Source organism: Maniola jurtina, chromosome 20 (genome assembly GCF_905333055.1).
Source record: "Maniola jurtina chromosome 20, ilManJurt1.1, whole genome shotgun sequence".
In the NCBI taxonomy this organism is placed as follows: domain Eukaryota; kingdom Metazoa; phylum Arthropoda; class Insecta; order Lepidoptera; family Nymphalidae; genus Maniola; species Maniola jurtina.
This window is the reverse complement of record NC_060048.1, coordinates 6,127,388-6,152,912: the sequence shown is the minus strand read 5'-3', so window position 1 is coordinate 6,152,912 and position 25,525 is coordinate 6,127,388. Positions and strand designations below refer to the sequence as shown.

General features: G+C 36.4%; 1 protein-coding gene across 2 annotated transcripts in view; it reads right to left on the bottom strand.

The window, feature by feature from the left end:
- LOC123876016 (thrombospondin type-1 domain-containing protein 4-like) overlaps positions 1-25,525 on the bottom strand; it is a 100,595-nt gene that overhangs the window by 47,174 nt on the left and 27,896 nt on the right. The window contains exons 1-5 of one of the 2 annotated variants that reach the window (XM_045922157.1): positions 23,891-24,103; positions 22,012-22,282; positions 13,042-13,108; positions 12,383-12,498; positions 367-493 (exon numbers count right to left, since the gene is read on the bottom strand). In XM_045922157.1, the coding sequence (XP_045778113.1) occupies positions 367-493; positions 12,383-12,498; positions 13,042-13,108; positions 22,012-22,055 (354 nt within the window). In that variant the 5' untranslated portion in view covers positions 22,056-22,282; positions 23,891-24,103. Of the gene's footprint in view, positions 1-366; positions 494-12,382; positions 12,499-13,041; positions 13,109-22,011; positions 22,283-23,890; positions 24,104-25,525 lie in introns of those variants that run through there. The other variant, XM_045922156.1, reaches the window with a different exon arrangement.

Below are 25,525 nucleotides of genomic sequence, written 5' to 3'. Positions count from 1 at the left end.
CCACTATGATCTAAATTTTATAGTCGCTGATCGTTCCACCCTGTATTGGGATACGTAGAGAAACTTTCAGCTTTTATAAAATAACGAAGGTCTGGCCCTCGCGGGCTCTCTCTAACTTGTCACACTAATATTATTAAGCCGAAAGTTTGTGTGTATATGTGTGTGTACTGTGTATGTTTGTAACTCCTTAACGCAAAACTACTTAACGGATTTGACTGTATGGAATGGAGATAGATAATAATATCCTGCATTAGCACATAGACGACATTTTATCCCGGAAAATCAAGGAGTTCCCATGGGATTTCGAAAAACCTAAATGCACGCGGACGAAGTCGAAGCCATCAGCTAGTAATTCATTAAACTTACAGCCGTATTACACTCGTGATATCTTTTGGATATTCCTAGGCAGTCTTGCGACGTCTCTCTGGTCACACGAACCCTGATCGTTGGGGTCTCTAAAGTGGTGTTGGGAACTAATGCCAGGTTACGAGATCTGAAACAAAATATTATAAATTAGAAATTAGGGAAGGATTACCACAACTAAGAGGCTAAACTTAAGTTAGTTAAATTCTTCGAAACAAGTGTAAATTAAAAATTTAAAACACCCCCGACAAGTGAAGGTTACAGTAACTAGAAAAGAGCTGATAACTTCCAAATGGCTGAACCGATTTTCTTGGATTATAGCTAAGAACACTCTCGATCAAGCCACCATTCAAACAAAAAAAAACTAAATTAAAATCGGTTCATTGGTTTAGGAGCTACGATGCCACAGACAGATACACGGATACAAAGATACACACGTCAAACTTATAACACCCCTCTTTTTGAGTCGGGGGTTAAAAAGATTATTAAGAGGATAAAGGTACTTAACAATCTTTTTATCGTATTTATTTTCATAAATCATATAAATCACACCTCTCTTATTAATTACCACTTGATGCCTAACAGTGAAACAAGGCGTTGAGGGCGGTAACATCAAAGGGTCCTGCAATGCTATTAACGAGCCGGGATACAAATAACTCCAACCCCGTTAATCTAATTTAATGATACTTAGATATTATCAAGCGTATTTGAAGGATTCGAGTCCATAGAAAAAAAGAATTAATTAATTGTTTCGATATCTATAGATTTATGCTTCCCAATAATAAAGAATTGGGGGAATATTATTTAGAATACATACTTATACAATAATAATTCAATGTTCCCGAACATTGTTTTATAATCGACTCAAAAAGAAGAGGTGTAATCCTTTTAACGGGAGCATATTGACAGACTTTTTAACCCCCGACCCAAAAACAGGGGTGTCCCCCGACCCAAAAAGAGGGGTGTTATACACCCCAAAAAGAGGGGTGTTATACACCCCTCTTTTTGGGGTTAAGGGGTCGGGGTATGACGTGATGAGTTTGACGCGTGTATTTGTGAATCTGTCTGTGGCATCGTAGCTCCTAAACTAATGAACCGATTTTAATTTAGTTTTTTTTTGTTTGAAAGGTGGCTATAACTATCATTTTGTATGGCACCCCTATTCCAGCGTACTTGTATTTATGTCCATTTCATTGAATGAATCTCCTAAACATGTTCTATAATAGACACATACAAGATCACATATTACACAGTAGGTAACATCCAACAGTTTTATGGACTGACCACAGCAATTGTAATTCAAATCTAAGGATCATACCATATTTCATTTCTGTTATTACTCAGCCAAGAAATGTGCCTCCTGTTGTCAAGGACTTGGTCAAATAGAACGCGTGGTTTGGGTGACCAACGCTGCTTGTAGAAGTTGGATAACAAGGAACTACTTAAAGGGGTTCGAGTGGAGTTTAGGTAGAAACCCGCTGCAATCGTGCGCCTTCGTCGACACGCTGTACACAAGGTAGGTATGTGGTGTTCTTTAAATACATTTTTGCAGTAGAAATCGTATTCCGAACCTGTGTATCTACTATTTGTAAAACAATAAACTATAAGATTCATTCGCCGCAACCGCAAAAAAATTCTGGCAAAGTAAATACAAACAATGTAAGGAATGAAGGAAAATATATTATTTGAAGCACGCCACAGTCCACACTGCATACCCCAGGTAACGAAGCTTAATAAACGGTTCTTTGTATTCTAACATTAGGAGCTGCGCCGGACACATTACCGCCGTACGTTGTGTCTGCCCAAGCCTTTAAAGCCGTGACAAATGAGGCCGGAGCTAATTTGTCTGGTTTGTAACACCGGCAACCTGGCCGCTATCAGCAGGATACTACAGAAATACGCTTAATGAAGGAATTTATTCCCCCGAGGTGCTCTAAATAATTTATTTCGTGCGATAATGAACTAGGAGCCGGACTGGGTTACTACTCGTACTGGGATATCTATACTAATAAATAAAATTGGAGTGTCTGTCTGTAATATCGAAATAACTACCGCATATTAAGCTCACATGGTTATTTGAACAATGCTATAACTGAATCACACGTTTTTAAAATTTTTGTCTGTCTGTCTGTCTGTCTGTCTGTCTGTCTGTCTGTCTGTCTGTCTGTCTGTCTGTCTGTCTGTCTGTCTGTCTGTCTGTCTGTCTGTCTGTCTGTCTGTCTGTCTGTCTGTCTGTCTGTCTGTCTGTCTGTCTGTTTGAAAAGGCTAATCTTCGGAACGGCTGAACCGATTTAGACGGGATTTTCACAGACAAGTAGAGAATTGACCAGGGAGTAACATAGGCTACTTTTTTAACCGACTTTCAAAAAGGGAGTTGTGTTTTTCTACCTATGTACACCGAAATCTCCGAGATTTCTGAACCGATTTGCGTCATTTCTTCTTTAATCGATAGAGGAACTTTGCGACATTGTTTCATAAAAAATTTGGATTCCAACTCCTCAATCCTGATGCTGCAGGGGATCTGACCAATCCACGCGGGCGAAGCTGCGGGCATCAGCTAGTAAATTAATAATTGTTGTTATTTTTAAGGTTCTGTAGTAAAATTTGGAACCCTTATTGTTTAGCCCTATCCGTCCAATAACGGTTATTATTATTTATTGAATTTATGAAACCCCGAAACCCTTACTAGGTTTTACATACATCGTACCGGAACGCTAATCGCTTGGCGGTAGGGCTTTGTTGGACACACAAAGGTTAATTTTTAGGATTCCGTACCTCAAATATAAAAACGGAACCACTATAGGATCACTTTGTTGTCTGTCCGTCCGTCCATCCGTCGTGTCTGTCAAGAAAACCTATAGGGTACTTCCCGTTGACCTAGAATCATGAAATTTGGCAGGTAAGTAGGTCTTATAGCACAAGTAAAGGATTAAATCTAAAAACCGTGAATTTGTGGTTACATCACAGAAAAATGTGTTTAACTTTTCAAAGTAAGATAACAATACCAAGTGGGGTATCATATGAAAGGGCTTTACTTCTAAATTCTAAAAATGATTTTTATTTATTTTTAAGCAAAATAGTTTTTGATTTATCCTGCAGAAAATCGGAAAAAATATCCGAATACGGGAACCTTGGTGCGCGAATCTGACTCGCACTTGGCCGGGTTTTTTATAATACATATATATGGATTTGCTTATCTAATCTATTATCTATACTAATAAATAAAATTGGAGTGTCTGTCTGTAATTTCGAAATAACTACCGCATATTAAGGTCATATGGTTATTTGAACGATACTATAACTGAATCACACGTTTTTAAAATTTTTGTCTGTCTGTCTGTCTGTCTGTCTGTCTGTTTGAAAAGGCTAATCTTGGGAACGGCTGAACTGATTTTGACGGGAGTTTGAGAGACAAGTAGAGAATTGACCAGGGAGTAACATAGGCTACTTTTTTAACCGACTTTCAAAAAGGGAGTTGTGTTTTTCTACCTATGTACACCGAAATCTCCGAGATTTCTGAACCGATTTGTGTCATTTCTTTTTTAATCGATACAGGAACTTTGCGACATTGTTTCCTAAAAAATTTGGAGTCCAACTCCTCAATCCTGATGCTGCAGGGGATCTGACCAATCCACGCGGGCGAAGCTGCGGGCATCAGCTAGTATGGAATAAGATCAAACATCAGCCCAAGGCACAATCAGTGCAACAACGGCAGAAATGGGCTGTGGCTATAACCTTTATATAACCTATGACTTCACATGTCATTATAACAGCCAATTAGGAATAGAGGTAGATATGTTTGGACTAATGCAACTGCCATGCCTATCTCTTTTATGTTAACACATTCGAGACAGTTCTGTGCTTAAATCTTGTTCTATGGTCATACGCGAATCAATCATTTAAATTAGCATATTGACTATGGACTGGCAACATCACATATTCTGTCTCAAATTTTTGATGATTTCTCTTTATACTATTTCGTACTCCACAGTGTCATAGTTCACGAAAGTTATCTAGTTTACCTATAGTTCGCGACAGGTTGACATGGCAATCAGGGTGGAGACTTCTAGGCAAGCGCGCTCCATCTTAGGCTGCATCATCACTTGCTAGCAGGTCTGATTGCAGCCAAGCGCTAGTCTATATAATTTAAAAAAAAAAGACGCCCCGCACACCCGTACAGCCGCGAGTGTGGGGGGCGTCCCCTCGCCTCATACCCCGATTGCCATGTCGACCTGACGCGAACTATACATTGATAGATAAGTATATATTACTATTTAGCTGAAGGAAACCAATTTTTTCATTCATCCTGTAAAGTTCCCAAAATTGAGTTAGTACCTACTGGGTAGTTAGTTCACAGGCGATATTATAGAGAAACACTTATCTTAATCGATTAACCATATCATTTTCTCATTTCCTCCATACTCGGTCTAGAGCCTTATATCTCGCGGTCTCAGACTAGCGTACCCCGGGTAATTATAAGATTGACTGTATTTGATTACCTTTTATCTACCTAACAGGACTTCGAAACTGGTCGTATTTGCACAAAGGTTTAATTTCATTGGTTATTATGAAACGCGTGCAGTTTGTCGGAGATTTCTAAAAAACATGCCATAGGCCCAAGCATGCTTTTTAGAAATCTCCGTCAATTTTGATTCTTCGATGTGGAATGCACTGTATCTAACCAATATCACCAGTTAATTTTCAAATAATTACCAATAGCTAAATTATTTATTTGTAATAAATAGACTTACACAGGTTGAAATAAATGACAAGTGTTTTTATGCGTTCTAAATCGACCAATGAAAATCGTTCTCCTTACCTGAGTATGCAACATGCATGCCTTTTAGAAATCGTGCGTATCCCAAATGCGTTTCCTATCGACCAATGAAAATGAGCCTTTAATCCTTTGCATTGTTAAAATTATCTGTGGTCCAATGGTACACTTTCATTGCTGACTTCTGAGCAACTAGTAACAAATAGTCTGGATCGTTAAAGTAACGGTATTTTCGTGGTCTGTTTACTTTAATGGGTTGATTTGCCAACATAGTTCGTGTAGCTTTGAGTGCTAGTTGACTAAGCCTTTAATGGAGACCTTAGGCACTCCATAAATCTTTACAGTAACTAAATGGACTACTTACAATGTAGTAAATGTCTCATGTCTAATAATGGCATAGTATATTTTTATGTGATATTGTCAGAGATAAACAATAGGCACTTGACTAATTTGTTACAGTACTATTTATTTTAATAGCACAAGATGCAAGTGTAATATTTAATCCGATCCGGAATTTTACAGCCCAAGCCATAGACAAGGGTTTTGATAGCGCTAAAAACGTCCAAGCTTTGCCTCACCAAAGTTTGACTCAAGATCGCCAAGATCGAAGGTTTGTAGTTTGACTTACGGCCAAATCTGTTATGAGCTTCTCTAATTATTCCCCATAATTTAACACAATAAATTGAGAAGTGAGGATATGGAATAATAAATAATTAATTAATAGTCTGTCCTATAAGAATTCTTATAGAAACAATCTAAATTAATGCCACATAATACATACTCATTAAAATAGAAAAATTCTGCAAGTTTTAATGGACATAGAATAAATTAAGCACTATCACACTTCATCCTAAGTGCAAAAACAGGTTGTGATGCCCGCAGTATCTGGTATTCACATCTGATAAGCGTAATGGAGGAGGCGTCATGGCGTTTTCGTTCAACGTACACATTCATTGCTGTCAGGTGTACTATGTGAAATGTGATACTGCATACTGCAGTTAGAGCTGGACCATTTCACAGATAGCATATGAAAAATCACATGAAAAGCTTTTTCATATGTAGCACTTGCTATCTTAATACCCTGTGAATATTAACGAAGCAAAATCTCACAAAGTCTGAAAATTATTATATTTTATATAATCCCTCTTTATTATTTAAGTAAATTTTGCGTCCGCATGGTCATCGACCCGAGCTAAAGAACGAGAGAGCGAAAACACTCACATTTTGCTCGTTCGATAGGGAAAAATATCTAGTTCAATTAAATTATACGAATACCGAATTTGAGCACTTACAAAATGTACAAAAATCACTTTCCATAAAAATCAACTTGCAAATTATTCAGCACTTAATGCTATTTATTGATTTTGATCATATTAATTTAGTAAACGATTGTAAGAGCGAAAATTGAAAAATCACTTTCCATCAAAAATCACCTGTGAAATCACTGTGTTTTTTTCACCAAATGAAAATGATTTAAAATTAGCAATCATGCCTATCCCTAACTGCATTTGTAAGTATAGTACTTGCAATTATTTGTCATACTGCAGGAAATTAATGTGAGAGGTCTTTACAATGGTCACTAAATCTTGAGGCTACGATGATTTTATCTAAATGCTAATGATGACAAGACAGACTATGCTTGGCCATGAATTTGCTGGACTGGCATTGGTTTTCCTCAGCGCGAACAATGCAGGTGTATTAAAATTAATTGGATCCAATTATACCGAAAACTACCACCTTAGAACAAGGAATGTAAGCTCTGTATGTTGTTTAGTTCAGTTGACGACATAAACAACTGTAAATTAAAAATTTATAACACCCCCGACAAGTGAAGGTTACAGTAACCAGAAAATAGCTGATAACTTTCAAACAGCTGAACTGATTTTCTTGGATTATAATAGCTAAGAACACTCGATTAAGCCACCTTTCAAAAAAAAAAAAAACTAAATTAAAATTGGTTCATTAAGTTAGGAGCTACGATGCCACAGACAGATACACAGATACACACGTCAAACTTATAACACCCCTCTTTTTGGGTCGGGGGTTAAAAATTAACTGATTTGAACCTTTTTTGAAGCACGCTCCTAGGTGTCAAAGGTAGAGGTAGTGTATGTCGCTACGCGTATGAGTCACACATACAAGCGAATGAATTTGTCTTCACTTTGTAAAATACAATTGTATAAGATTTGTCTAATATGAAAAAAAAACATTCTTTTTCTTTATCTTATAGCTTTTATTACTAAACTTTTGTATGAACATCAAAAGTTATTTAGGTACAGATTTGTACAACAAAACATATGCATGATGTCATTGTATCACGATCTAAATAACTTCAATGACATGGATTGACATTAATTAAACCTAAACAAAGAGCATTTAAATCAATCTCCTGTTATAATGCCTTGTATACGTCACGCGCATTGTGCACCAGCCTTTACACAGCGCCAAGTTGAAGAGTTCATAAGTACAAAGGGCTTAGTACACGTTGGGCCAGCATGTTGGGCCAAGGCGTTGGCATGTTGGGTCAAATGTGTAACCCCATTTGTGGTTTAGGGTGCTCGTTGGCTACTATCGCCTGAGTAATTAATTTTTTTCAGCGGAAAAACTATAATTTAAATTCTAGCAAATAATCCATTTGTGCCTAGATTCCCTAGACTGCTAAGAACTGCAATAGCAACTGCTGATGATCTGATAAGTGGTCATAGCCTGGTGGTTAGAATACCGCCTTCTATTCGAGAGGTCGGGGGTTTGATCCTGGGCAGTGGGCCTGCAACTCTAACTTTTCGGAGTTAGGTATGTACGTTTATGGCTCGATTTTTCAATCGTTAAATAACTTTTATCTGAGGGATAAATTTGAGGTTTTGGCAGTTTTTGTACAGGACATCGAGGACATCTATCAAAACGTCAAATTTATTCCTCAGATAAAAGTTATTTGGCGATTAAAAAGATTGCTTTAACGGTGAAGGAAAACATCGTAAAGAAACATTCATGCCTGATAGTTCATCAAAATGTTCTCAAAGATGTGTGGAGTCTGCCAATCCGCACTGGGCCAGCGTGGCAGACCATAGACTAAGCCCTTCTCAGTCTGAGAAGAGACCTGTTCTCAGTAGTGGCCCGGCGATGGGTTTATCACGACGGTGATGATGAAATTACATTTTACATTTACAAAATAAACCCTATACACAATGTCCCAACTTCCAAGTGCATTATCTGAACATGCTCGCCCAACTCGTACCAACAGCTTTTAAACAATGGCCGAACAAAATCGACAGTAATTGCAAGCTCATTAGCTACAAGAGAGTCATGCGTGTCAATCACGATTACTACAATCGAAGCCCAAACAACCTGTTACAAGGTTAACCCTAAACACCTTTTATGAGATAAAAGGTCTTAAAGTTGACCGCACACTTAACAGCTTGCGCCGCAAGATCAAAGGCTTTTTTGGTAGGTTTGGCAGAAATAAGGAGATCCAGAAGGACCAAAATACAAACACAAAAAAAGCCAACGACGGACTCTGAAGCTGAAGTGGCAATGTGTGGATGGCACATAGTTTGAAGAACCGATAGACGTTGTGATTCCAAGGGCTGGAAGGACGACCTCACAACGGAAAACGCAGCATTGACAAACCTCCCACTAAGTGGGTAGACCAGATCAAACGAGTCTCAAGGAGCCGCTGGGTTCAGTCGTTGCAAGACCATAGCGTGTGGAAGTTCATACTTGCTTGTCCAACAGTGGAGTCCTGTCAGTTGATGACAACCAAATAAATCAGGACTCTGAGTGTGAGTTTACATGTAAAATAAAGGGACATCAAAGTAACGATAACTTGAAAAGTTACACTAGGAACTCGGTAAGTACCCAATAAGTAACCTATTATATACACTATTCGTTCGAAATGCGACTGGCATCGAAGTAGATATGCATTCTCACAAATTACTGGTCCTTTTTCAAACTTTGAAAGACATCATTAGGTCTGCATGGATAGCAATGAAAAATCGCGGCAAATCATCACATACTCGTAAATGCAGCAAATGCGGCGTGTGCTGGTTAATATGCGATTAGCATTATGAGATGAAAAGCCTTTATCGCTAATCCCATTTTGATTTTCAATGTAATTAGACCTTTATTTCTTGAACATTACGATCTACAGTGAAAGCTTTTTACTTGGTTCAATGAACGTTGCACCAAGTTTAATATAATAAAGCTATTATGAACTTTACTATGAAAGATATAAAGTTTAAAATTGAAAATCGTCAACCAGTGTCGCGCACCATGTTTAACCTTTTGACCTGGGCAAAACTGCTTTATACTTAAGCAAAATTTAAGCTCTACTACGGGTCTACATAATAACTTATTTATGACTCTTTTAAGGTTATTGGGTATATTAAAAAGCAAAATACAGGTACTTAACAGTCTTTATGCAGACATAATGTATCCGAATAACAATGTTTTTCTAAAAGTATAATTTAAGGGTATAAGTAACTTTTTAAATTGAAAAAATATTAAGTCAGGGGAAGGTAGGTATATATGCATTTCCCTGAAAACCAAATTCTTAGAACCGAAACATCAAACTGCTAAGAAATGTGAAGTCCGTGTATCCTGCCACGTACACAAATCTTTCGTGTATAACATCCAGATGCGACATGCACAATCCGCCCTCCCACTGCTAAGCACGCAGGAAAAGCCAGCCACCAAGCAAGCCCCAAGTACCACTACGCAACACCACACAAATCCACCAGAACACACTCGACGCACGTTTCGCTCCGATACCAGAGCCATATAATGTAGTATTGCAAAGTGCATTTACTTGAGCCTGGCTTTTCTTGCATGCTTAGCAGTGGGAGGGCGGGTACCTACATGGTACATGTCGCATGCTGCATGTCGTACCATACAAATTTGCCTTTTTCATCGGATTATAGCAAATTAAGCTTTTGAATCCTTGTAAGTACCTATGCCTATCATGGACTTCCGCAAAGTAACGCCTGCTTCTAAATAATTAGATATCCTCTAGGCAAGTGCGCTTCAACCGAGCTCTTTTTATTAACCCCCGACCCAAAAAGAGGGGTGTTATAAGTTTGACGTGTGTATCTATGTATCTGTGTGTCTGTGTATCTGTGTATCTGTGTATCTGTCTGTGGCATCGTAGCGCCTAAACGAATGAACAGATTTTAATTTAGTTTTTTTTGTTTGAAAGGTGGCTTGATCGAGAGTGTTCTTAGCTATAATCTAAAAAAATTGGTTCAGCCGTTTAAGAGTTATCAGCTCTTTTCTAGTTTTCTTGTAGAAAAGAAGGTTAGATAACCGTTAGGTTCATAATATTCAAGTGTCAATTGACAAATGTCAAGTTGTCAAAATGGACGTTGCCTAGATATACATAATTATTTATTTAAAAATGATTTGTCCGGGGTGTTGAAAATTTTTAATTTACACTTGTTTAAAGTTTTCTTAAAAACTTGACGGTTATTGGTTTCCATAAGGCATGCCTATTGTCAATCATAATCATCATAATCATAATCATAATTTATTTATTGCAAATACACGTTAAGCACAAGCCTATCTTGCAATAAAAAAATAATTACAAAGTACACCATAATTTATCGATTTCCGTTAAAAATGTGTACATATATGTACAAAGTTAATTGCATTAGAATTAATTGCTTAATTTTACGTTAATGTCATAATTTGATAACGGCACTTAAGTAACTAGCTATAAAATAGAAAAGAGCTATTTATTATTTAAGCATGGTGTAAGCACCAGTACAGACTGTTGGCGACATTTTAGCTACTATCTTAACTATAGCACTATTTGCGAGTCTCTCGCACAATTCACCAAACTATTTAACTCAGCTGAACACAATTCTTTTTTAACTTTATGACTATGAAAGAAGGTGGAAAGAAGTTATGAGGTTTAGATAAGAATGCGCTTGCCTAGGTCGCATTCACTTTTTCCTTGAAGACTTTAAAGGTTATTATTCGAGATTCGGAGCGATTATTGAATATCTTCGGTATTTAGATCGTGGAACAGAATAATAAGTGAGAATAATAATAATCTAAAACAACTAGTGGCAAATTAAATAATTTAATTTGCCACTAGTTGTTTTAGATTAAAACTCTCGGATAACCTCGCGTTGGATGTATGTTCTTCGCGTAGGTTTTGGGAGGGCATTCTAATAAGTCTTAAAACTAATTAAATAATACCTACTTTTCTGAGTGACGCAACTCATGGCTTCTCAAAATTATTTGATAGAACTTTCAAACAGGAACAGGTCTATGAGTATAGGTACCTATTACTGAATTTGCAAATGTCTGTATAGAGAATTAATATACCGCATTCTATTGGATGTAACTTTTACCGAGCTTTTAGACTTACTAGCGTTAAAGAGTGTTGTAAGTGAATGTGTACTTAGCCTTAGATTGTTATCTTCACTGATTGAAGGTGTAACCCGTTAAAACAGAATTGCCGTAATGGGCATGTAAATGTATGGTGTTAACAAATTTTGTTCTATCCACCATAGCACGCCTTGAGCGTGTTAGTACCGCCTTGTTTAGTAAAGCATACAATTTTGTTATCCGTGGTTTTAAGCATATTGTTTTACTTGTACGAGTAGATGTCTTTGTCATCACCTACTTTAAACAAAATACCCATATAAGTAGAAATGTTTAAAATGGAAAATACTGCGAAAATAAAAAAGCATTGTTCCGAGATGGTTAAATAAAAGCATTTTAGATATTTTCGACAGGAAAAAGTTGGCAAAGTCTAGTGAACCAATTTGGAGATATACTGATATAAATACATACACAATTCAGATAGATAGATAGATATGGTTAGATATATAACCATAATATGGATTCGTCATTATGTTCAAGGTTGGTAAATCAAATTATGATGCAAATGCTAATTATTACTGTCTTCCTTTTTCTAAAAATTCAATTGTCGTACCTATCGTAGAAAAACATGAGAATTTAAGAAACTGCTATTTCTAAAAAAATTGCTATGTATATAGTCCTACGTAGCATTCTTCTTTTTGTCGTAAGCCATTTAGAGAAAGGATAAAGATGTTGGGTATCGGTAGGTAATAACGAAGGTAGATCTTTCAACCGCTTTCATCGACATTGACCCCAACAGCCTTTATGCGTTCAAAGCTGAGTGCTGACGCTTTTATTATACATTGCCTTTCTCATCCATTTCAGCCACCTGAGTCAAAAATGATACATAAGTACGTTGTTGGTTTCAATCCATAGGTATACCTGGGTAAACACTGCCTTTCTTGCACCGACACACCGCCACCACACGTCCTGGAACAGGGACTCCAGCTACCCCACGCACTCCACGCGTAGAGCGCTGCTGAATAATTTTCTGACACCTGAAATTAAAACAAAAAACAGCTGTGATTCTAAAACTCAAAAAGAAGACAGAACTGAGTTCCTGAATTCGTTAGTTATTAAATAAAACGTAAATTATTTTTTTAAAGATTTTGTGCAGCGTTTAAACGCGTAAAACATGTGTTTCTGTTATAGGTACTTAAGGAACTAGATTTCGTTGTTAACATTTTGTTATACTCGTATACGTATTGATGGGTATTAGATTATAGGTCATCTCAAACTTTGTCTCTTCGCTTCGTAGTGGCAGCTATGATCTATTGTTCTTAACTGACATAAAAGGTAAATAAGTAGCTTCCCGCTAGAATACGTAAAAGCGCACAATACACGCATAGAACCTTGTTACCACGGTGAACTGACAATCGCGGTGACGGGTGAAAAACTAACTCCAAAAGGTCTAAAACGCGTCGCTTACGCGTTTCTCAGAAAAGATTTCTACGGTTTGTTTTTCTTTTAAGTCGGCCAAAGAAAACTAAAGTAAGTATATCAAATCATATTGTCAATTATGTTTAAAGCTTTTATCTCACCTGTGATGAATCTGTGGTTACGTTGGTTGCAGTTGTAAAAATTGCGAGCTGCATCACAACAACCAACCTGTAAACGAAATAAAATGATATTTTAAAAATTGGAGCAGTTAAGTAGATGCCTACTTAGACGTTATTAGCTCAAAAATGAAAGCTACAATACTGAAATTAGAATAGTTAGGTCCTAACCTAATCCGTTAAAGTCGTTAGACTGTAAATACTATTTTCGTACCAACTGCCAGAGGAAGTTTCATTATTTAAATAATGACGTCTATACAGGGTGTAAACAAAACGCTAGCAAAAACAAAGACAGTATCCTGTATTTTTAAAAGTTCACAATATATTGAAAATAAAACCCTGACTGACGCTAGAGGTCAACGAACGTTCAGTAAATAGGCCCTCGAAGTTAATGTCGCGTCGTGGGTGGGGCATTGACCCGAGTTTTGCACGCTATACATTGCGGGTTTGAAAAATACTGAAAGTACAAGATAAGACCAATGGTGATTGTGGTAAGGTAGTATATTAATATCGCTAAGTATTTGACAGCGTTCTGGTTACACCCTGTATAATTATTTTACAGAAAGCCCTGTCTCACTCATTGACTAACTCATCAATGTTCAGCCCAAACCCTTGGACCTAGAAAGCTGAAATTTTGCACAGAGCTTTCCTTAATAGTAGACAAGGAACAAGGCCCGATATTTTAAATTTCCATGGAAACGAAGGCACCAGCGGCTACAAGTTATACGTAATGCAATGATTTATTTTAAACTGTTTGAATATAACTACATCGGAATTTAATAAGTAGTCCAGCGTCAATGTTACTCATCACATAAATCAGATGACAGTCGCTATAAAATTAGACGATCAAAGTTACCGATTCATCTTAATCACTTTGTTCATTACATCAGTAAATAACAATTATCTGCAGGGTTGCTATTCATATACTCTCATTTCAATATTACGCATGCGAATGATACATATTTAGAGGTAAGTTACATAATTATAATAATAGTATATTGGGTATTGGCTTGCCATCCAAAAATCTCGGCACACTTTTAGATAACAAAAGTTTTCGTGTGTATCTAGGTCTCAGATTGCAAATATTCACGCCCGTGATTCTGAATTCCTCGCTACGCTCAGGATTTGCTCTCGCTTCGCTCGTAGTTCAACCTTAGGATGAAATCTATAGCGTGCACTCTGACTTTGCTTAGACTTAAGATAGAAGAAGAAGAAACGAGACAGATGTATATCTCTCACAAAAATCTGTCTCGTTTCAACTCAATCCTAAGTCTAAGCAAAATCAAAGTGTGCTTGCTCTATAAACCTCAAACAACTAAGAATCCTTCGTTGGTTCGGAATTTAATACAAACTCTCACGCCAAAATAATACTTTGCAACCTTGCATATTCGTAACAAATAACTAACTCTCATTGCTATGCGCATGCATTGCTGTTAACTAATACAGCCCCTGTTATATGTATTTCACACTCGTTAAGGGCATTGTAGCGGCCTTTTAGAACAAAAAGAGTGAACCCCACGTGAAACGTGATCCAATTTCGAATTATCTGTTTAGCGATAGAGAACGGCCGCTGTTTTCGTATCCATAGACAATTTGTCAGTCTAACCATTGTACATACAATTTACGACTCTCACGGAGAGTGTAATGAGCTCTAACCACTTACATAAGACTTTACATGTCGTCGGTAAGAACGAAATGTCGTAGTTTGTTAAAAAAATACCTTTAGATAAATAAATATCTTTAGATAGTAAAGAAACAAAAATTATTATAAAAAGGGTTGGTAATAAAACAAATAAATACTAAATACCTGATCTACTCTATCCTGTATCTTAATATTCTGGCTTTAAACCCTTGCGAGTGGTTTAACATGAGTTTAAACTTTAAAGGCACTGTTTAGACTGGTGGTGAATGGTGGAAAAACTCTGAAAGGAGATGGCATTCGAAGCACAAGAAAAAACTAATTATATAAGGAAAACTGACTAACTGACTGACTGGCTAATCTATCAACGCACAGCTCAAACTACTGAACGGATTGGGCTGAAATTTGGCATGCAGATAGCTATTATAACGCAGACATCCGCTAAGAAAGGGTTTTTGAAAATTCAACCCCTAAGGGGGTAAAATAGGCGTTTGCAATTTGTATAGTACACGCGGATGAAGTGGCGGGCATAAGCTGGTCTTGTTATAATATTCGTTACAATAAATTTCTTATGATCATTGCAAGAAATTTTCACTCCATGAAGGGGAAATGAATAAATTGGAATACCTAACTACAGTCATTAAAAAACCTACCTACTCATAAATTCCATGTTTATAGCTATATATATGTCTATAGCTTATTTTCCACTAACTTTGTAATCCCAGTTAGCCTATTAGAACTCTGTAAACCGTTATCAGATCGTTAAATCATAATAAATAATGTTCATGTTAGCTTTATCAGTTATGTTAGCTTTATCAGTTAGGTACTAGAAACCCGCCCGGCCTCGGTCGGTTAGAATTTCTGGAAATCCTTTCTCAGTGGAAACCTAAAAAAATCTACATGCAAAATTTCAAATCTCTAAATCCATCAGATTGAGCAGTCCATTCAATTAGTCAGTTTATCTTTTTATATTTGACTTTTTTGTTGCTATAACTGACAAGCAATTTAAAAAAAGCCTCCTAATTCCCATATCTGCTCTAAAGATGAACCAGTGGGTGTCAAACCATAACTGTTACTTTGTCTTTCCAATTTACTTACTTTCTCAGTTTGTGCGCTTTAATAGGGATGTCAACTTAGGAAAGCTTTTTTCTAGTAGGTAAGAATTTTTTGTTTCTCATTGTATTAATTTTGAGCATTGTTTATGTATCTGCCGTAGTACTATCTAAATTGATCACTTTTGATCAGTGAATGTTGTGTGTGAATATCTATCTGGTTACCTCTGTAGAAAAACATAGCTATTTATTTAAAAAAATATAGGCATAAGTTTGACTGTAATGATACCAAAATACTAAATAGTAGGTTATAATGCAACCCAAAGTACAGCGCGGCTACCTAGAAGATGCCTATTTATTCTTCTTTTGAAGGCCTGAATATTGAAGCTGGTGGGAAAAACGGAAGCTTGAAGAACATTCCATTCCAATCCATCAGCTTGTAAACGTCCACTACTGGACATAGGCATCACCTTTCCAAAAGCGTGCCACCAAACACGGTCCTCCGCCTTCCTCATCCACCCGCTCCCCGCTACCTTCTTCAGGTCATCATCGGTCCAGCGGGCTGGAGGTCGTCCCACCCTGCGCTCACCGTCTCCACTCCAGACCACGTCTGCCGACGAACATGCTGACTCCTTTTGTAATTTACTAAGCTGAATGTTTTTTCGTCCCTAAGTTCTTTATTTTCAGAATTTATAATTATAATTCCTTTTTAGGAGGTGTTATTTTATAGTAAAATCTTTCTATAGGAGATGTATATTTTGTGAAACTGAATTTGCTAATACATTTTATAATAACTTCCTCCTTGCGACACCCCTAATCGCTGGACCCACGCAGTTCTCATCTGCTTGCGCAATCTGACAACTCCATTAGATGTTTGAACTGCTAACGATACACTTTCGACAAACGACGATGCACCCGAAACGTACGCATTAAATCGATCCAACGATTCTGAAGTAGTGTTGTAAGCAAATATTAAAGAACTAACTAATGAGCTTGTTAGTTAGCTTTTTTTAGCTCACTGGCTCTTTTTACCCAACTAGATACGACAAAGCTAAAATGCATGGTTATGATTTTACCAGTCTGTCATCTGTGTATATCTATGTTTTAATTTAAGTATATCCATCTAACTAGTGAGCCGATTTTAATGGTAGATAGGTTTCAATCGATTCGTTATTCTGATCTGGGTGACATAGGCTACATTTATACGAACAAATCAATATGACGAGTGTTATAAAAAAGAAGCTATGAAAGAAGAAAACATTGTAGTATGTTTAACATTGTACTATCGGTATTTATATTACTAAGCCACAGAGAACCATTTCATAGCTCATGATCACCTAGAGTTAACTATCAGCATTACCGGCAGTTCTTACCGGCCCACCTGTTTCGTATTTCTTTGTTTTTTTTAGATATGCATTTACTTTAGAAGCTAGTGAAATAGTATAACTAATATATCCAGGCCATCTCTGTCACATCTCTGTGATCAAAAAAAATGTAAGTGTGACAATTTTAATTCAAATCATCAGTTTTGCCACAGAAACCTTTTCAGATTTCTCAGAACTTTACCGGACTAACATTACATACATTACACTCCTTAAATCCTTTGAAACGAACATTGCACGCTCCTGATAAAAAAGAATCGGTTCATACTTATGAGCCTGTTCTCATTTTGAAAGCATGCCCTGCACAACACTACTCTGGGTGCGGCTAATGAACATCTTAAGTGCTTTATTAAGTGCCGATCGCAGTTATTTTTATGCCTCTCGCCCTTGATACACATTTGTGCATATATTCATTTTATCTTTATTGCCTGTTAAAAGTTGGTCTTGTTGATCTGCATAGTGCTTTTTTCCAGATGGATTCGGTTCTCCCACAACACTACACTGTTTTAAATCTTTACTAGTTTTTTCTTTCGGCTTCGCTCGAAATAACAAGGTAAATCTATATATCTATGTATATTGAGTTCCAATCGGTAATCAAGCGCTGTAAATAAATATTAGTCAGTCTGCTTATAGTTAAATCGTGCAAGTCTGTAAGTTTCCTATGCACTGACCTTTACCTTCGTATCACCATATCACCTACCAATTTTAATTCCCAGTCCGTTCATTGGGGCGCGGGCGCTTCGAATCGACAGAAAAATAACGTCATTTCTATTACACACCAATTTCAGCGTACTTGTACTATAATAGGTAAACATCGATGTATGTAAGTAGGTATGCATCAATGTATATAAGTATACATCGATGTAGGTAAGTAGGCATGTCTATTTCAATATTCCTTCGGGATTTTTAAAAACTTTAATCTACATACACTAAATCACAGGTAAAAGCTTATTTTAATGCTTATCTAGACATTTAAGCTAATTCTATGCTGCGTCTATCTTACGAGTAAATGCAAGTCTTATTTGCTTAGAAAATAGCACTGTTATTTGACTGCAGCGTTTCGTATTTGTAGTGGTACCTAAGCTTCGAGATCGCCGTTAGCTCATGAGCCAACCAGAGGCCACATCTTGACCTTAAACGGTCTAGATCAGGAATGCAAGATCACTGGCATATTATGGTCGAATTCACTGCCAAGGATTTACTAAATCGAAATTTCTTGCAGTATTTCCTATTATATAATAGTATACCTAAATGTTATTTATACTATTATGTAAGTAATAGAAATCTGTGTCTGTCAGTCTGTTAGTCTGTCTAATTTTTATCTCGGCAAAATCAAAGCGATTACACGGGAACACAGGATTTTCGGACAAACATAATTTTACGCGGGCGAAGTCCTGTGCCACATTATTAGTAATTATATGTACCTATACGAAAAAATGATTCTTATTTTTTATTTCTTTTGATACCTATTCGTCTCCAAATTTCCCAAATTCAAGAAATAGATTCTACGTTAATTAGTAGGCAGGTTGCCTACTAATTCACGTAGAATCTACTTATAGAATTCCAAAAAAAAAATTGTCATAGCATTAAGTAATGTTTAAATAAATAAATAAATAAAAAAATACCTTTATCACATACTAACTGTTAAAAATAATCTTATTCTACTAACTTTAATTATAGTGTTTGTTAACGATGTCTGAAGCTTAAACGTAAAGTAAAAAAGTTTTCTTTTTATCTCCAACCATATGCCCTGGGTTCTCTGCTTTTAAATCATGCAGATGCTTAACCATGTCCACTATAATTGGATTTACGTTGTCCGTGCCCTTCACGTAATTTAAAACGATCTAGGTATCTACTTCGCTACCTACATACATATTACATAGGTACACATTATTAACCCCCGACCTAAAAAGAGGGGTGTTATAAGTTTGACATGTGTATCTGTGTATCTGTTTGTGACATCGTAGCTCCTAAACTAATGAACCGATTTGAATTGAGTTTTTTTTGTTTTAAAGGTGGCTTGATCGAGAGTGTTCTTAGCTATAATCCAAGAAAATCGGTTCAGCTGTTTGAAAGTTATCAGCTCTTTTCTAGTTACTGTAACCTTCACTTGTCGGGGGTTATTTATTTATTTATTTATTTCATTGCTGTCATGTACTAATAACTATATAACTTAAAGCTAAATAAGTATAGTTACATGACGCCCTGTCAGGGCATCGCAATTTACAATATATTAATTACATTTATTATACACAATCATTTCAATCATTATAAATTGAGATTAATTTTAATGTTACATAATTATTAAATTATTAAATTAGTAACGCTAAATAAATTAAATAAATAGTTTCTATTTGTAGGTATGTCATGTAGTGAGTAATAGGTATGTCAAATTAAAACTAAGTTTACAGATTCAAAAACAAACAGTACATAATTTATCGTGGAATTGAGGTCATATACGTATAAGTAGGTGCAGTTAGTTACGAAAAAAGTTCATTTATGTCATAAAAACAATTTAGTGTGAGCCATTGTTTGAGTTTTCGCCTAAAGGTCGTATCGTTATTTTCATCTGTTATGTATTTTGGGATTTTATTATAAACGTTAGTAGTTCTCTGTAGTGGGCCGCGGCAGGAGATTTTAAGCTTGTAAGTAAAATTCTTAATTGTACCTTGTAAAATTCTAAATTGATTCAAATCACAAACGAAACAATTTATAATATCTAAATTGTCTCTGGTCTGGTCTGGTTGAAGGCTTCGGCGGTGGCTAGTTACCACCCTACCGGAAAAGTCAAGGTGACAAACTCCGAGAATTTCATCCAATAACTCCAGTGTGGTTTGTATAGTTTGCTCAATTACTCAATGCAAATAGCAAACAACAGGCGCAATTAAAAAAAAATTAAACATCGGCTGCCGTGCCAAAAACGAACTAAAGAATAATTAATTTATAGCCAGTGTCACTCGGGATGATGTAAGGATCCTATTAATACCCCATACATCTAAATCTGTGCAGGCATTTAGAAGTTATGGGAAAAAAGAAACTTACATAACACATTAACCCTGAAAACATTGCCCTTTTTTGGGCAGTTATGTAAAAAATGAATCACTTAGAAACAATTTTAATACAATAGGTAAATTAGGCATATTGAACTTTTTATTTCTTTTAAATTGACATCAACATAAGAGTTTTTTTTTATAAAATAAACTTATTTAGTTTTTTCAGTTTTAGTTTCAGTCAGTCAGTCAGTCAGTCAGAAAGTATTTTTGTTTTTTTTTTAAATAAAATAATCTAATTTTTTTTTATAAGTTATATTCCCTTTTACAAGACGCGTAGCTTGATTTCAATACTCCAAAGAGACCTACATCAATTTTATATTTCGAAATCGTCATCATTTTCCATCGAGTTATTCAAAGCTGTTGTATAAAAAAAGATAAATATTGAACTGAATGAACAGTTCACACGCGATGTTCAACTCGCTCGAACTCTACATATTCTTATTTTTATAATCCTGAATAAGCACGTGCTTCGTGAATGGGAATATAATTTCTGTTTACTTTTACTCTCAAAGGAGTTACGAGTGGACCTTGGAGTGGACATGAGAAGTTTACCGTTCGAGCGTGAAAAAATATTTGTTAAGGATAACTGGTGATAGGGTCAAATGTTACTGGTACACTGTTTAATGCAAGTCATAGGTACAACATTTAAGAGAGTAACCGTTAGTGGAGAGACATATCTGGTGGGAGGCTTCGGCCGTGGCTAGTTACCACCTTACGATTTAATACCCAAGCGATTTAAGCGTTCCGTTAGTCCAGGATTAACTGGGTTAGCCCTGGACTGCAATCTCACCTAGTGGTAAGTGATGATGCGGTCTAAGATGGATGCGAGCTAACCTGGAAGGAGTATGGTAGTAACCCATACCCCTTTGGCTTCTACACGGCATCGTACCGGAACGCCAAATTGCTTGGCGGTACGGCTTTGTCGGTAGGGTGGTTACTAGCCACGGCCGAAGCCTCCCACCAGACCTGACCAGAAATTCGAAAATTATGAAATTCCAAACCCTTGCCGGGAATCGAACCCGGAACCTCCCATTAATAAGACCACAGCACTTACCACGCCGCCAATGAGGCCATTAGGGCGTGCTCGTCATTTCCCAACGATCTAAAAACTACACCTATTCCAATTTGTGTTGCGGGTACCCCCATGCCATCAGCAAAGTCGTAAATTTATAGCAACAAACACATTTACGATATATACATAAGTACCTAATACCTATAACTATTTTACTTTTGCAAAACACTTTCTCTGCGTAAAATATTGAAAGGAAAATTGCAGACAATGATTTGAAGAACACAAAACTGAACACTTTCGTTTGTCTACAAAGTACAAGAATTTACTGCTTTTACCACATCTCAATATTGTATTTATTTGCTTATTGCAGTACTGTGTGATTAGTCATAGACAAATTTCTTTTATATCATAGTTTATGGCTGTATCTCATCTGATAGTTAGTGATTACGTAGGTACTTACTTACTAACTAAATGAATAGGTGGAAATTACCGTTATTATCCGTGGCCAATGTCTGCTTTTTATGCCTTTTCTAAATACTTCTACACGACATAATTAAAATAGAATATGGATTCACGTTTGTTGGAAAATATAGGTATAAATATACCTGCAAGTTTGCAACCTTATCTACGAAATTTTCGTACCCACTAGGCACAAAATACCAAAAAACGCGAACTTAATAACGGATTCTAGCAAAATAAACAATAGGCCGTCGTATGTCGGAATTTCTTTTGCTCGTTTCCTGCCAGTCAACCATTTAGTCAAAAAAAAGTGAAGGTAGAAAAAAGAAATGTGTTTTCAAGGAAAAGTTAAACTTACCAGAAAGGTTGCTTCCTCCAAATAAAATGTTTTCGCCTCGCCATTTCGCGTCAGCACTATGTTGATAAACTTTTATAAAATAACTTATATTTGTCCATTTTAAAATCTACAGTCTTTTGAACTCACAAATATTAGGTATGTTTAATTTGCAGTATGTCAATATAAATCAGCACAATCATTTTTTATCTGTGGTCACTGGCCACGTCACATGACTCCGCGAATGTTCTTCATATTTTGCCTCGTCGAAAATCGTTCATTACTAATGATTAATCTGAAACAAAACAATTTAATTATTATTGTTACAATTATTGTTAAAATAAAAACATTGAAAACAGTCTAGACTACCTAAGCTTACTTTAGGTTAGCACCACAAGAACACTATGTCATAAAGAGGTTACTAAGATTTATGATTTTTAACCCCCTGACCTAAAAAGAGGGGTGTTATAAGTTGACGTCTGTATCTGTGTATCTGTCTGTGGCATCGTAGCTATCTAATGAACCGATTTTAATTTAGTTTGTTTTGTTTGAAAGGTGGCTTGATCGAGAGTGTTCTTAGCTATAATCCAAGAAAATCGGTTCAGCCGTTTGAAAGTTATCAGCTCTTTTTTAGTTACTGTAATCTTCACTTGTCAGGTATTATAAGTTTTTATTTTACACTTGTTAGTAAAGTTATTCTTTCTTAACTCCTTTTTCATGAGTTTTTAGTCCCGCGTGAAACTATCCTTGGCGATCATGCTCTACATATATTATTATTATTTCGTTAAGTAGCACTACTAATAGTAAGTAACTACGTCCAGGAGTAACTATGGCAGGGATTTAAGAGAAGTGTATTGCAATTAAAGGGTACCTCTATTATTTTAATCAAAATAAACACCTACTGTTCTAAATTATAATAGATCTAATAAGGCATCCAAATATTATTCATACACACTACACAACGTAGCTCCACCATTATCTGCAAGTCAACAGCCAAGGTAAATATTCGTGGAGCGCATTACCAAACTGTTACGAAACGCCTCACTGTGTCAGTGTGCTGAACTGGATAGCTTATCTATCTCCAGCATCACGCCAAGGAAGAGCGATAGCAAAAAGCGGATGTGGGCTTTTTGCTATCGCTACTTAGTTATATCACACTCATGTGGTTGTAGAGGATTTTCGCATTTCCATACTTTTAAGGAGTAAATTAAAGCCTAGCCTAATATAGAAAGGGAAAAGCTGACTGACTGACTGACTGACCGACCGACTGACTAACTGACTGACTGACTGACCGACCGACTGACTGCCTGACTGGCTGACTGACTGATCTATCAACGCACAGCTCAAACTACTAGACAGATCGGGCAGAAATTCGGGCAGCTGATACTCGTAGCTATTATGATGTAGACATCCGCTACGAAAGGATTTTTGAAAATTCGACCCCTAAAGGGATAAAATAGGGGTTTGAAAATTTTTGCATAATCCACGCGGACGAAGTCGCGAGCATGAGCTAGCATTTTATATAGCCTTGCTAATTTTTTTAGCCCACTAAAGTTGTATCTTGCACGGAATTATGACCTAGCACATTCTTAGCTTATTGAGATAAAATAACTGAGTAAACTCCAAAAATTATAATTTTAAGAAAACATGAACGTTCGTCCGTTAGGCGTTATGATAATAAGAAGAGTACTTAGGTACCTACTTAGTCGAGTTTTTATTGTCGTCCAGTAAATGTACCTACTTGTTAGACACAGTACCTAAATGTTTTGCGATCTATCCTGTAGCAATACATTATCAACGATACTCATTATGAGGTCTTTTGAGCTGTTCTTAGAGATTATACCAATCCAAATCCGAATCGATATCGATAATAGTCAGCGTTAAAAAAAATCCAATTTCTCACCTTTAAAATCTTTTCACATTCAAATTAACGCATAGGTATACAACACAGTGTGACAAAATTGTAACTCCAAATTTTAAGCGAGTCGAAATCTGAATATTCAAAATACGGACAAAATTCGAAGACAAAGTTAGGACTTAAGTTTAAGAAAAAAAGTTCGAAATTCCCTGTTGTTCAAAGGGCCCCGCGCACTATGGAAAACGGGCGTATAGCAAAGGTGCCTTAACACGACTGGGCATCGTCGCTCCCATGCCATGAGGATGGATTACTCCATACAATCAACCATAAGTGAATTCCAGATAATAGCGGGATACTGAAATTGGGCCCAATCAAAGAATTGCGATCTCACAACAGGTACAATAATATTATTGAATTCATCATTATTATCATCAACCCATTTCCAGCTCACTACTAAGTCAAAGTCAAAGCCAAAATCATTTATTCAAAGTAGGTACAATTGTACTCCTTTTGATGGTCGAAATTATTAAATTTGTACGATATAGTGGTGATAATTAATTACGTTACTTGAATCTAAAGCTACGAGGGTTCCAAATGCGCCCAAGTCTGAGAAGAGCCCACAACAAACTCAGCGGGGTATCTAACCACGGGTTCTCTCAGAATGAGAAGAGTTTGGCCATAGTCTACCACGCTGGCCAAGTGCGGATTAGTGGATAATTTTAATTGTATTGAATTACTAAGTGCAAAATCCTGACGATGAAGCGTCCGGAATCGATTTTGTTTTTAAATTATTCGGTGAAAAAATAGGGAAAATTACGATGGTTCAATATACAAATTTTAGGTCCCTATCTGATATCTAATATACATACGAGTAGATAGGTAAAATAAGTAGGTGATGCTCACAGCTACATCCGCGTAGATGTACATTTTTTAAAATCCCGTGGGAACTTTTTGAATTTCTGAAAAATTTTGAAAAGAGATTTTTGAAAAGCCTAAATTTGCTGAGAGGAAGTCGCGGGCATTAATCTAGTAAGGTTATAAATCATACTAGTAGTACCTATCTATCATGCAAAATGAATCATTCAAGACCGTAAAAATCGCATTCGTCATTCAATTGGTCACCAAACGATAACTGTCGATTGCAATCACATGCCATTGAATCTGAAATTTAGTTTCTTTTTTTTTCAATAAACAAAGGACCGCTTAGTTTTTCTGGAAAAATTTTCTTGGAAAAAGGAAAATGAAAAATTATTAATTAATTAATCTATTAAACATTTAAATCCTTCTCTGCGTCTTATTTGCATGGCTTAGGGTCATGAGTTGTGACCTCTTTCCATTCATACATAATATTATTTAAATAAAATCAGCTCGTGATAGCCTAGTGGTTAGAACGTCTGCCTTCTAATCGGAGGTCGGGGGTTCGATCCCGGGCACGCACCACTAACTTTTCAGTTATGTGCGTTTTAAGCAATTAAATATCACTTGGTTTAACGGTGAAGGAAAACATCGTGAGGAAACCTGCATGCCTGAGAGTTCTCTATATTCTCAAAGGTGTGTGAAGTCTGCCAATCCGCATTGGGCCAGCGTGGCAGACTATGCCCTAAACCCTTTTCATTAATTGATCAGGTACATATAATATTATTTAAATAAAAGTAGAGTCACTTATAATAATAAAAATCG